The 13,312-nt window shown below is 45.6% G+C and overlaps 1 protein-coding gene across 1 annotated transcript; it reads left to right on the forward strand.

Annotated features, from left to right (window-relative positions):
• The first annotated feature begins 1,719 nt into the window (after nucleotides 1–1,719).
• Nucleotides 1,720–13,259, forward strand: LOC128808699 (transmembrane protein 178B-like). The gene is made up of 4 exons (XM_053980130.1): nucleotides 1,720–2,174; nucleotides 8,973–9,086; nucleotides 10,330–10,467; nucleotides 11,626–13,259. Exons 1-4 carry the CDS (start codon nucleotides 1,790–1,792, stop codon nucleotides 11,868–11,870), a joined length of 882 nt encoding a protein of 293 aa, XP_053836105.1. The 5' UTR covers nucleotides 1,720–1,789; the 3' UTR covers nucleotides 11,871–13,259.
• The last annotated feature ends 53 nt before the right edge of the window (nucleotides 13,260–13,312 follow it).

The following is a 13,312-nucleotide window of genomic DNA, read 5'->3' on the forward strand; positions in this document are numbered from 1 at the left end:
GAAGATTTTCAGCTATAAATGATGCATTTATATCTCTTCTTACCCAAAGTCTTCTGTAGAAAGAAGGAAAACCATAACCCAAGAGCTGGAAAAAGATGAAAGTAGGTAAGTGATCAAGGGCATGATGTCACAGTCTGTGGATTTTGCCGGTAATCTACATTTTGGAATCTCTGTCCATGGATTTACCACACTGCACTCTTGGGCTGTGCTGGTACTCCTGCCCTTAGGACTGTGCTATGAGCTTTTCTCCCTCATCCCTTTTTCCTTCTCAAAAGTAATCAAAATTATCATCAATTAATCAGCTATCTGTTTCACAGGCTGTGGGAAGAATGGCTCTGACACAATTGCAGTAGCACAGAAAGGAGAACAATTAAGAGTTTAATTTGTGGGAACTTTCTAAGATGATGGTTGCTGAAGCCCCTGTCTTCTGAAACTAGCCTGAGGAGCTCACATGGAGAGTAGGGTGACATAATAGGATTGCAGACTTAGGAAATGTGAGTATTTGGATCTTTCTGGGAAAGAGCTATTACAATTGAAGGATTTTTCCATGTTAGCTAGAGCAGTGATTGTATTTGAAAATTATTTTTCATTCTTGCTGTGGAAGACTTAATTTAGCTGGTATGTGTAAGAAAATTCTTTTGACAGCAGCCCTTTCAATTTGTCTGCCTTGAAGGCACCAGTGTGCAGCTGCATGGATGGTAATCCCATCTGTCCAGTGCAAACTGCGGAAGAGGATCATGCAGAAATGTGGTTAGAACAAGCTTTAGTTGTGGCTGCTGCGTGTTTCCACCAGGCAGAGTGCTCAGGGGAGATAAGCAGTACTTTGTTCTGGGCAGTGTTGCTGGGAGGAGTGCTGGGAAGGGTGTTTAGGTTGTGCTCAGTGTGGCCAAGAGACCAAGAAGTGACAAGGGGGAGGTGGTGGTGGGGGGAAAGGATCAGAATCTCCTACAGTTGAGCATTTGCTCCTGGGAACCAATTAAAACTACTTGTAAAAAAAAAACCCCAAAGCTAAGGATTTGAAAATTGGACATTAAATTAGTAGTTTAGGCATAGCATTATCACTAGATCATTTTATATGGAGGCCAGAATTGATGAGATGATGCCCTAACAACTGGCTTTGGGGACTGACTGATAGTGCTGCAGCTGGAGGAACAAGTCCTATACAACAAACAGGATCAGAAAAGATTTTGTGCCCCTATAAATTCTGCATTTAACTAATGGCTTGGATTTAATCTGTTTCTCATTGCATAAAATAGATGGACATTTTTCAGGCCATATTTTCCATTAACTTACAATGAAGGGTGGAGGAGAAGTCAAAATCCAAAAGCCAACAAATGATGCTGCAGGTGGTGTTTGCATTTCGTGTACATTTGAAAAACTGCTGGCTCCCGTGGCCTGAGCAGAGCTGGTCTCTGCCCTTCTGCCCTGGGCAAGCCAGCGGGACGGGCGACTTCCAGGCCAGAGGAGGCCGCGGAAAGGCTCGGAGAGTCCGTTCACCCCTTCCTCCGGTCACCCATCACCCGGCAGGTGCCCGCGGCCACCCCCGCACCGCCTTGGACACGGGCTCCGCCGAGGGGCCCTCGGTCCGCGGAGCAGGAGCCGGACACCGCGGCGGGGGTGGGCTCCGGGACTCCCGTGAAGCCCTGTCCAGGGGCTGGCGCGGCACGGGACCGAGCCCGCCGCGGCGCAGGGGCCGCGGGCTCCGTCCCTTCCGGGGGCGGTGCCGCGGGCGGCGGCCCCAGCCGGGCTGCAGGGAAGCGCCCGCCCCTGCCGCCCCCGGCGCGGTAAGATGGCGGCCGCGGCTCAGGCGCTGAGCGGTACCGGGCTGCTTCTGGCCGCCGCCGCCCTCGCCCTCCTGGCCGTGGCCATCGGCACCGACTCCTGGTACGAGACAGACGCGCGGCGGCACCGCGAGCGCTGCCGCGGCTTCGGCCACAAGCGCAGCGACCCGCCCGGCTCCATGTCGGCGCCCAGCTCGCACCTGCCGCTCCGCGCCCGACCCCCGCGGGCGCTCCTGCCCGGGCGCCCCCCGGCCCCCGCCCCGGCCGCCGCCGCCGCTTCCGCCGCGCTGGACTCGCACTGCGGCCGCCGCTTCAACTCCACCGTCTCGGGGCTCTGGAGGCGCTGCCACCGCGCGGGCTACGAGCCGGACAGCGAGGAGCTCATCCGGAAAGGTGCGGGGGCGGGGGGCGGTGGCGGCCCCGCCGCTGTCCGTGGTGCTGAGCGGGGTGCCGCCGCGGCCGCGCTGGGGCTGCGGGCGGGGCGGCGGCAGGCGCTGCCGGGGCGAGACCGGGCCGGCGGGCGGGCGCGGATGGAGCCCGGCGGACCCGTGGCTCACGGTATCCCTGGCGTGCGGGAAGCGGCGAGCGCGACCCTGACCCCATCCCGGGGTCCTGTGCGCCTCTCTCTCTGCTGGAAATGCTGCAGTGCTGGGTGGGACCACGTCCTCAGAGAGCCCCTTCGGGGGCCCAGTGCAGGGCCTGACTCTCGGTGGGCGTCCTCCTAACCCCGACACTTTCTTCTAATTGAGTGCTAAGAAACGTACAGTGTTGTTTATAACACTGTGATTTTTGCAGCAAGGTGAAAGGGACCTGTTGTTCCCGTTCTAGCATGAGGGAGTTCTCATTGCTGCAGTAGATTTCCAGGCTTTCATGGTGGCAGATGTCACTCAAGGCCCCCAGGGCGAAAGGAGAGAAAGCTATGGATCTTTTACTGTTGTGGCACATGGTACAAAGCCAAGCAGGCCATGAGGTATAAATAAAAGTCCTGCATTTGATGGCACAAATAACATAGTGGGCTGACCCATGAAGTCAATGGGTTATGTATGGTTAATGATAAATAACAGGACTTAGTGTTCCAGCAGGTACATATTAGCACAGAGAGAGTAGGAGTTGGGAAAAGTGCTTCCATTGAGGCACAAAATGGAAATGCTATCTTAAGAAAGCAAGAGCAGTTCTTCAGCTTGGCTTCCAACTGTGACGCCAGTCCTGCACAGCAGAGGCTGGATAGACTGGCACTGTGAATCTCAGCTCGTCTTTGTCCCTTCTTTCCAATGCACAGCAGTGACTCTTACTTCTCAAAACTCTAGTGCTGTGTGCTTAGCTTCTTTCTCTCTTTATTCTCCTAGGATCCATTTTATGTAATTTCATTTTTATTTCCATGCTGAACTTCTTCCACTAAAAGGGAACTCATTAATTTCTTTCTATTAATTGTGGCTGTCATGTAAAATATTCATCTATTTTTTTTTGCTTTACATCAAGAGAAATGCTTTCAGCTCCCACTGAGATTAGCTAAGATGGGGGAACAGGTGGGAAGAATACTAGTTTGGTCCTTAATACTTCTGTTTCTGAGGTATTTTCCCAACACCACCACAAGTCACATAGAGAGTCTAGAGTCTGCATTCTACATGCAGGCCATTACAGGGTGTTGAATGGTCTTTCTCAGTGTATGATGGGTAAAACTAGGACTCTAAATACGAAATGTTTTCTGTCTACTTTATTTCCTTTTTTCCCCCCAACTGTTCTAATAAAAGACATTGCCTTTCCCTACAAAAAGCATTGCCCCCCTTATATTCTTTGTCTATTAGGTCTGCAGTTGCTACTGTAAAGATTTGTGTGTCATCTTATAGAGAGAAATTATTAATAATAGTTATTGTAGAATCAGATCTTTAAATAGCTGTGACTCTCTTATCCCTTCTCCTGACCTGCTTTACCAGCAGCCTCTCCTTGTTCCCACTGTGTCTGTCTTTTCTCTGACAACTGTGATTAAGCAGCCTTTTCCGACTGATGGTCAGGTGTGGCTGCATCTGAGCTGTTCTCTGAAGCATGAGACTATGTCTGGTGCTTCTGAAAATTCAAATCAGGTATTTTTTCCCCTGGTGTGACCTGAAGATTGCTCCTGTGCACTGTTGTAAGTCTTGCGTCCTCCTCAGTTTACATTAAGTTTTCAGCTAGCTCTTTGGTGATGTGTAATGCCTTTCTTTATTCCTAGTATTCCTTAATCTAGGTATTTTTATGGTCTTTTAGTGACAGAAGAGTAAATTTTACTTTTTCTCACAGTTCTGTGGTAATTTTGGTTTGGGTTTATAGTCTCCATTTTTTTTCTAGTCTCTCTGGAATAAGATTTCTTTCCTTTCTGCATCTCTCATGAATTCTGAATAAATGACTCAAGTCCATAAATACACTTACCCATATAGATAATTCCATGATTTTCTAGTCCTGTATTTATGTACTGCTATTAATACAAAGCACTTTCATGGAAACTTGCATACTTGAACATTGTAGGTAATGATGCATGTACAGGCATCCATTTATATACCTAGGATATTTTAAAAAGCAAAATATATTCACTTCATATATTTAAAAGGAAAAAACTAGTCAGAAAATGTAGTGCAAAACTGAGAGGTGGGAAACGTTTAAATGTAAGATGGGAATGATATTTGAGATTTTTCTTAAAATGCAAAATTACTATTCTGGAAGTGTGAAAAAATACAGTTTCATTTAAAAAAATACAATTAAAAGGCAAAAGAAAGAATTATGTAAAAACCACATGGGGAAAATGGAGATTAGCAAGAAGTAAGAGATAGAAAGCAAAGAACTGAACCATTTGGTGGGAAAACTGAGAGGATCTCTGTGCACATATGGGAGGTTCTCTGAGTGTAAGAACATGAGCACTACATGTCATCTTGTAGAGCCTGTGCTATGTGGATTCCACATTCAAAAACTGATGCTACAACAAAAAACATCTGCATGGACTGTTCTTAAGTAGTAAGGTCCTGCAGGGATTCATTATATCTTGTTTAGGGGGTCTTCTCTACCTATTAGTAGAGTAAAATAGTGTTGCTTACAAAATGGTGACAGTAGAAGATGATGAATTGGGAAAGATCCATTCTAACAGGCTGCTTTGGATGACTTGGGCTCATTGAACAACATGCACTTTAACATCTCTAAACTGAAGGAATTAAAAAATAAAAGGTTCAGCACTGTTGGTAAACCAGGGATTTTATTGCTTTTCAGGCTTGCTCTGAAAAGTCTCTGGGGTGGGACTGATACATCTCATATATACTGCAAAGACTTCTTGATACCACAGCGTAGCTGAGAAAGTGAGGAGAACCACTGGATGCTTAAGCAGAGGAACACAACAGTTTGGGGCCACAGTGAGGTCCTTGAGAGAAAACTGCTCAGTCATGGTGTCTGTACTTCCCATTCTTTCTGGCTGATGGTAAGTGGGAAGAGTTACAGGATTGCCTGTGAGGTCTGTAGAGGATCTATGATAGTGGTATGTTTAATAAACTTGATCTGTTTGGTCATTGCCCTTGGTAAGTATGTTCTGTCAGTGTGATCTGTAAGAGCTCTCGTGGTATTTTAAAGGAAGGTTGATTCATTTGATCTGGTGGCCCTTGGGTGACACTGTGGACAGAGTGAATGCTTGGCTGTGGTGCTCCTTACAGTCCTGGGCAGAAATGGGAGGAAAATGGCGGGAAGCTTCAATGGCCAATTGGTCCTGGGGCATGAAGGAGGGGAGGGCCAGGCCTCGCATGGTATTTAGTTGTTAACTGGCCATGGCTGCTCATGGGCAGGAGAGCGTCTCTCCCAGCTGTGTGAGAGTCGAACTGCTCTGATACTGGGCCACGTAGCAGAATTGAAAATGAACCCCTCCATTTCTTCATAAATCTGTGGCACATTGTATAAAGAAAACCCGCATGTCTTGAAGTTGGAGACAAAAAAACTGAAAATGAGGGTGTGCTAAGCCCAGGATTACAGACTGAATGTATCACAGCAGGATTGGTGTTTCCATGTTTCTGGTAGTTTAGGAACAAGGGGCCTGTGCTCTGCCTGGGTATCTGGCTAGTCTAGCAAGTATCCTCTGACCTTTCCCATCCTTCATCTTCAATTAGGAGAAAGGACTCGTCCAGAGACACTCACATGTACTCTTCCAAGGGCTGTGTGAGTTCCAAGGGGAACCTGTCTGCAGTTACAGTCCTGAGGGGTAAAAAAAAACTTGTTGAGGACAAGGTGTTAGAAACAATGTTGGCTGTGAGAAGGCACAGGAATGTAGCTGGGCCATGAAAGTGTCAGTGTGACACTGCTGGATGCCGTTTATGTTTATTTTTTAATCAAGAAAATTGTACATGCGGTGTGACTCTCACAGTGTTCTGTTAAAGCCCTTAGAAACGCTGGCATCAGGCTGTCCATCTAACCGTTTTCTTGGATGTGTGCTTTATGGTTAGCTAATGACCTGGAGAAGGAGGCACCTGCCTCCTTCTGTCCTGTATTCCCAAGGTACTCGTGTGCCAAAACAGACAACACACACTTGTTGTTCACCACACGACTCTGTTCTATTCAAGCCCTTGCCTGAAGGCAAAAGTTTTAATTTTGGCAAGCTTTCTTATGGTGCTTATCTGAGTGTGTTGTAAACAAAAAGGAAATCACTTTGCTAGCAGGTTTCTGAAATGGAGGGCAGGATTCTTTCCCTATTTTATAGACTGCGATTTCAGGTATGTAAGGCTCAGGTCCAAGGATTTAATGGAGTACCTTTAAAACACCTTTTACTTAACAATAACTTTGGAACTGCAGACCTGATTTTGATTTTTACTTTTTTTTCTTGAGTACTTGGACAACAAGGTGTTATATGACTTTAAATACAGTCCTGTGGAGTACCTGGCCATATCTGAGTGCATGGCATCTCTGCAAGTAAGACCTAGAGATTCACTCAAAAAATGGGAAACACAGCCTAGTGATGGCAAATGCAAAATCAAGGTTCTGAAGGTTGCCTGAGTGCGTGTTAAAATTTCCTGGGAGTAAGTGGCTTAGGTATTCAGCTGAGATCACACTCACTGCTTCTTCAGGTCCCTGACTCTCTTGCCTGCCTATTTCAACTTTTCTAGAAGATCTGCAGAGCGAGGCCTCCCTTGTTTTGCCTATAGTGTCTCACATTAGAGTGGGTCCAGCCTGTGCTCTTTGGAAAATGGAATCTTGTTGGGAAAATGACTTGTGCTGGTGTAATCAATGGCTGTTACCAAGTTTATGGATTAGAGGTCAGCACTGAGCAAAAGCCCTGAAATCTGTGCACTCCTGAGCTTTTTTTTAATATAATTGTTTGTGCTAATGATATAAAATTAGCACTTTGAATTCTGGGGAAGAAGGAAGAAAGGATTAGGAATACAGTTTTTAAACCAGAGGCAGAATTAATTGCTAGCCAAAAATTTCTAAATAACCAGTTTTGTATGGGAAGGTGGAGAGATTTTAGTTTTAGTTTGCATGTTAAACTCTTGGAATAATAAAGGGCAAATATTTTTCTTAGTGACATCTTAGCTGAGAAGTACATAGCTTTGATCATAAGGGATGTGTGTCTCTAGTCTTTGCTTTTTCTTTAATGAGCTATAAAAATAGTAATCCTTGCTCTTCTTTAAAATGCTGCTTCATATGTACTACTTTTATGATCAGGAAATGTAAGTGCATAAATCATACTTTTAATGAATGCAGTGCATTATAATCTGAAATCTGATGTCACTCGTTTGTTCTATATACATATTTCTCAACAACACATGCAAATCATGTCCACATTGAAATTGAGTTCAGTCAGCAGTCACAGGTGAAATTTGATTAGATACTGTGATGTGTTGTACATGGCCTAAGTTCTTAACCCAGATGTCTGCAGCCTTTGCAAATGAACTGGCACCCTCTGACACTGGATTGTCTTGCTGATCATTGGCTCATGTGGCTCCACAGCTTTGTTCTGAGGTAAGTGCGAGGAGGGAGCACTGCTCAGCAGGAGAGGGCCACTGGCTGCAGGTGAAGGGCAGCACCTCTATGTATTGTGTGCAGCTGGAAGTGCTCTGTGGTGCTGGGGAAGCAGCAGGGAGCCACAGCAAGGGAAGGGGTGGTGGGAAGCACAGCTGAGAATTGAAGCCCACTTGAAATGGGAGGAAATTCAGAACACCTTTCCCTCCCTGGCCTGATGGCTGGAATTGCCTGGGCCTCTCATATGCAGCTTCTGAACTTGTGAACTGGGGGCTTCCTCTTTGCACGTCCTTGCAGAAACCAGGTCAGTACAGTCCCAGTGAACATTGTTAGAGAACAAAATCAAGCTTCTCATTGCTGTGGGAGCCACAGAAAGCTCAGTTCTTCTGCTGGGTTTTCTAGTGTCTTTTGCAAAGCTGATCACTGAATCTGCAGCTCCCTGCTAGTGATTGTTTACCAGCTTAATTAGCTCACTGGCCAGTTGATTGTTTTTGAATGGTTCTTCTGCTCCAACATTCAAATAGCAGTAATGGCCCTGTAGCCAGTGTTTAAGAGCAACTTTTTCTACTATTTAGCTCTTTTACCTTTCTGGTTGCTCTCTTCTACTCCACCATCCATGTTTATTCTCCCTCAATTTCTAAATTAAAAATCCATTTCAAGAAGAGCATGCTTGTAAGTTCACATTTACATCTGGGGTACACTTTTCTTTAAGCTATAATGGAAACATAGTATTCTACCTGGATACTACTGTTCATTGAAAGTAAAGCAAAGAGCCAATGACTATTGGAGTGAATTCAAAAGGTTCTCCTATGCAGTTCACTTTCTAGCACTCATTCAAAATTTTCAAAGTGTTACAATTCTGTCTTCTTAGAGATGAAGCGGTCGTGTTGGTGCTTGGCCACATTCTTGTCTCCTTAGACATCCCAAAAAAGATCATAGCAGTTCCTCTAGAAAGCTTTTAGAGATGTTTTTCCTGACTGTCATTACTGTTTAACTTCAGCTGTTGCTTCTTGGAGAGAGCATCTGGCTCCTGCTTTGCTGGTGTTTCTTTGTAGGTTCTCTCCCCTCCTGATCCCAAAGCCTTTGAAGTAAACAGCTCTTTTTTGGCTACATTTGCCCTGTTACTGGGTGAAGGCTTCCCCTGTGCAAGCTCTGCTGGGCTAGCCAAGCCAGCAGCAAGTGCAAGGCCAGAGGGGTTTCATGCTGTTTCACACTGATGTCTCTTTACAGGAGTTATTCAGCGCTGCACTGCTGTGAAGTACCACTACACCTCCAGCTCTCTGCCTCGCAATTTACCCATCAACATCACCAACACCATCCGGCAGGATGAGTGGCACGCGCTCCGTAAGTAGCCCAGAGCAGGGCTCAGGAATGTTTGGATCACTAAATGCCTAATGCAATGCCAGCTGAGAGCTGGGGATCACCTCATCTAAGCATGGCACTGGGCTCTAAGCATAGATACAGATTGATTAGTGAGGAAATGCAAGTAGCCAACTATATGATTGGAAGGGGACATGGGATTTGGAGGGACTTAAAGCTGGGAATTCAGGAATACAGATGTGTGTAGTGAATTGCAAGGTGTTGTCGTATTCTGGATCTGGGCACAGACAGTTCCTAGCTGACTTACAGCAAAGGTGCTGCATCACTGTATAGATCTGTAGCAGTTTTCTGTGTGCACACCAGTGACCTGATGCAACCCCCTGGTGACTAGTTCTTTTAGGGAACATCTCAGTTTGTCTTTGCACCAGCACCTGGCCCACAAGCTGCCTCATGCCCAAGTCCTTCCCACACAGATAACTGACCTGTAGCCTGCGACTGAGAATGATTTAATCAGTTTTTTTCTGCTCCTGATTCTCTCTGGTTTTGTTCTATTGCTCACATAATTCAAGATAGACCCTGTCATGTGAGAGTCAGCACCAAGGAAATCCTAGTTCAACTGGAGACTGAACTAGGAGGAGACAAGAACAGCAATTTTACTATGGATAGCAAAGTGCTGTTCATGACACTGGTATCCAGGCTTTTTTTTAGAGCTTGTTACTGGAGTTGTTCTCATAATACTGTATTGATATGCTGTCTGCTTCTGTCCTCCCACTATTCCTCTTTTCAGTTCACACTATGTGCCTTCCATGCACTAATCCTTTATTCCTCTCTGGTATCCCCTCTTGGTTTTTTTGTTTCTATTTTCAGCAGAAAATTTTCTCCCCCAACAAACTCTATCCCAAAGAAAGACGCCACACCAAAAATGAAAAAAAAAAAAAAGAAAAAAAAGCCCTTGCTGTACTAACATGAGTTTGTGATGTACCCCTTCTGTCCCATGCTGGGGAGTATTTGGCTGGTACTTTGGATCAGAACAGAAATGCTCTCCAGTTGCACAGTGGCCAGCACAATGGAGCCATTTTAGATGGATTCCTTTAGTTTCAGTGTAATGGGCAAACTATCTACCTCAAAGAAGCTATGGGAGGAGCAGTCCATGGTTGAAGTATAAACTTTAGAACCAGTAAATCCACATCTGGCCTCTGCGTTGGCTGTTGTCTCTAGGTACTGCCATCTTCATGTCTTTTGTCTTGCTTTTCTCCTTTTCTTTCAGATCTGCGCAGGATGACAGCTGGCTTCATTGGCATGGCAGTCTCCATCATCCTGTTTGGGTGGATCATTGGTGTGCTGGGCTGCTGCAAACAGCAGGAGCTCATGCAGTACGTGGCTGGGCTGCTCTTCCTAATGGGAGGTGAGAGCCTTTCGCTTCCTCAAGTCACCACATTCAGTATTGCTGCCTTGTGCAAACAAAAGTAACGTCAGCCCACAACAATTACATGAAGCAGTTACTTAGTGCAGCAAGCTGCCAGCACAGTGCAGTTACTACTTCCACCACTGGGCAGGACCTGTGCTTGTGTGGGTACTGCATGTTTCTCAGTAGACCCTAATGTGTGTGTATGAGCCTTCTGCTCTAGAGAGCTGGTGTGTAGCCATGGGGACCATGTGCACAGTGAGCACAGTCCTCTGGCTTGCTCCAAGTGTGCAGCCAGTGTCTCCTGTCAGACAGCTCAGCCCAGCTTTCCCTAGGAATCATAACAAACAAACATAAGTTAATGTGGAGCACCTTTCTGATACTCAGAGATGCTTAGGTCTTCATGTAATGATGAAGTCCAAACCAGCCAAGCCTGGGAGGACATTTGGCCCAGTGATAAGGATGTGAGCTCAGTGCCTGCCAGAGGTGTTACATCTGTTTGTCCTGGGTGGGAGCAGACATTCTGTATGGCCAAAGGTTTTTCTGAACTTTGATTTTTCAACCTGAAAATGGCAGGATAGACCTGGAGTCTAGTGTACTAGTGTATATTAAACATATTAGAGCGCTTTGTGTCTTCTTAGGCTTTTTTATCCTCTATATAGGTGCTCAGTGAATGTGTAGCAGATTACAAAAATCTGGGCATGCTTTGTAGGCCTAGGGTACAGCTGGCAGAAGTGTGGGTGTTCCTAGTAGAAACCAAAAAGTGCTGCACTATGCAGCCCTGGTATTCAGTGAGCTAATTACCTTTCATAGGAGAAACTTCCCAAGTACTGTCTGGAACCTGATGACATTAGACACTGGAAATAGTCTCAGGAGAATCAAAGGATGATGAACTATGACCGAGTTCAAAATTGCAATGAAAGGTGCTAAGGAAGTACTGGTTATTTGTGAAGCAAGGTATCCTGTAGTCCTACATATTTTCCCTTCTTTTTTTTTCCTCTGCCTTATAAGGAGAGTGGCTGGTAGGACTGCAGAAAAAAACCCAAGGGTAATTCTTGATTTTTAAAATTCATGACTTTGAAAATACTGAGGGAAAAAAACAGAGCATAATTAACCTGTCTGAGGGCAGTGTAGAACCCTCTTGCTTTTCTCCTGCAGGTACTTGCTGCATCATCTCACTCTGCACATGCGTAGCTGGGATCAATTTTGAGTTATCCCGCTATCCTCGCTACGTCTATGGGCTGCCAGAGGACATCAGTCATGGCTATGGCTGGTCCATGTTCTGTGCCTGGGGGGGCTTGGGCCTCACCCTGCTGGCTGGGTTCCTCTGCACATTGGCCCCATCACTCAACACCTCCCGGGCATCCGTACAAAAACCCAGACAAGAAAATGGGGCCGTGTGACCCCAGAGAGAGGAGAGACTCTGGAAAGTGCAGCCTGGGCAGAGCTGTGGGTTAACACCAGGAAGAGGTGGCATGTCAGCGTGTGGAGTGCAGTGCCAGAGCTGTTGAAATGCCAGCCCATGGGATGCTGCTGCAGCCTCCAGTCGCAGACACGGACATTGCAAGTAACTCCAGGTTTGAATTATTGGCAACTTGATCATTGATGGTTTAAGGGGGACGGTTCTTTCAATTTGTTTTTCTTCTGTTTACAAGGGATTAAGTCCAAGATTGTGTCTTTTTTTGTGCTGTTTTTTGAACTGTACCTCCATGGTCCTGTTATTGTCCAGTTGTAAGGGATGTTTACGCACCAACTCTATTGCTGCAGGTCTGTGTAATTCAGACCCAAGTTAGGACAAGGAGCTAAGTGAAGTTGGCTTGAACACTTTTGCAACAGGCATGTCTAGTGTTGGCTCAGGCCATCCTTTCCCAAAAGAACCTTGATCTAAGCCGAGGTTTAGGCCAAAGAATTAGCCCATTCTTAGTATTAATTTATTTAAATCAGAAACCTGTGCTATTCCATGCTGTGGATTCAGCTATTTACTCACTCAAACTGTTTCCAAAAGGAGCTAGCTGTAACTGAACAGCCAGACTCCAAGAAAATTCTTACGGACTCTGGGAAAGCAGAGGAAGGTTTTTCTCAGCTTCTTACACAGTGAAGGTTACTCATTTGGCTAACATACCCTTGTTTTAATGGGGAGATGTATGCAACATGCAGCTTTTAACTGTTCCACCAGAGATACATTTTCCAAAATGTGTCATAGTTTGAGCTGCCAGCTGGATCAACTTTCACTTCTGAACTAACTTCTGGGTGCAACTCCTGTTCTGTGAAAGGAGATGAGTAATTCTCCCTCAGCTCAAATAACACTACTGCTAAAATAGCAGATGTACAGCCCCCTCTAATATTAGTGTCCAAAGGAACCACAGTGGATTTTCCTCAGGAATGTGTGGCTTCTGCCCCTTCCAATGTCAAATGCCCTGTGCGCAGCGTGTCAAGAACACGCGTGTTCTGCTGGAACAAGATCCCTCTCCAAAATGAGCACTAAGGACCTTGGTACCAGCACAAGTACTAGGGCTAACTCAGGAACATCAGCCAAAGTACTTTGGAGTGCATTTTTCTTTCATCCATCTATTCTTTTTTTCCTTCTCACATCCCTGCCCCTCTACCAAGCGTCCAAAAACTGCACAGGTAAAGATGAGATGGCCAGCATTTGGAGATGTTTACATTGTATTTAAAATACAATACAGTGGCATGTAAGATACTTAAAGCTAAAGTCAGTGTATTTATGAAAAGTGTAATTTTTAAATGGAAGTTGTAATTCTCAACTGGCATTAAAAGTACTGAAAGACTTGCTCAGTGGATGAAACCTCAAATTCTTTATGACTAATGACCTGACTGATTCCCC

The sequence above is a fragment of the Vidua macroura genome, chromosome 6, assembly GCF_024509145.1.
Source record: "Vidua macroura isolate BioBank_ID:100142 chromosome 6, ASM2450914v1, whole genome shotgun sequence".
Classification (NCBI taxonomy): domain Eukaryota; kingdom Metazoa; phylum Chordata; class Aves; order Passeriformes; family Viduidae; genus Vidua; species Vidua macroura.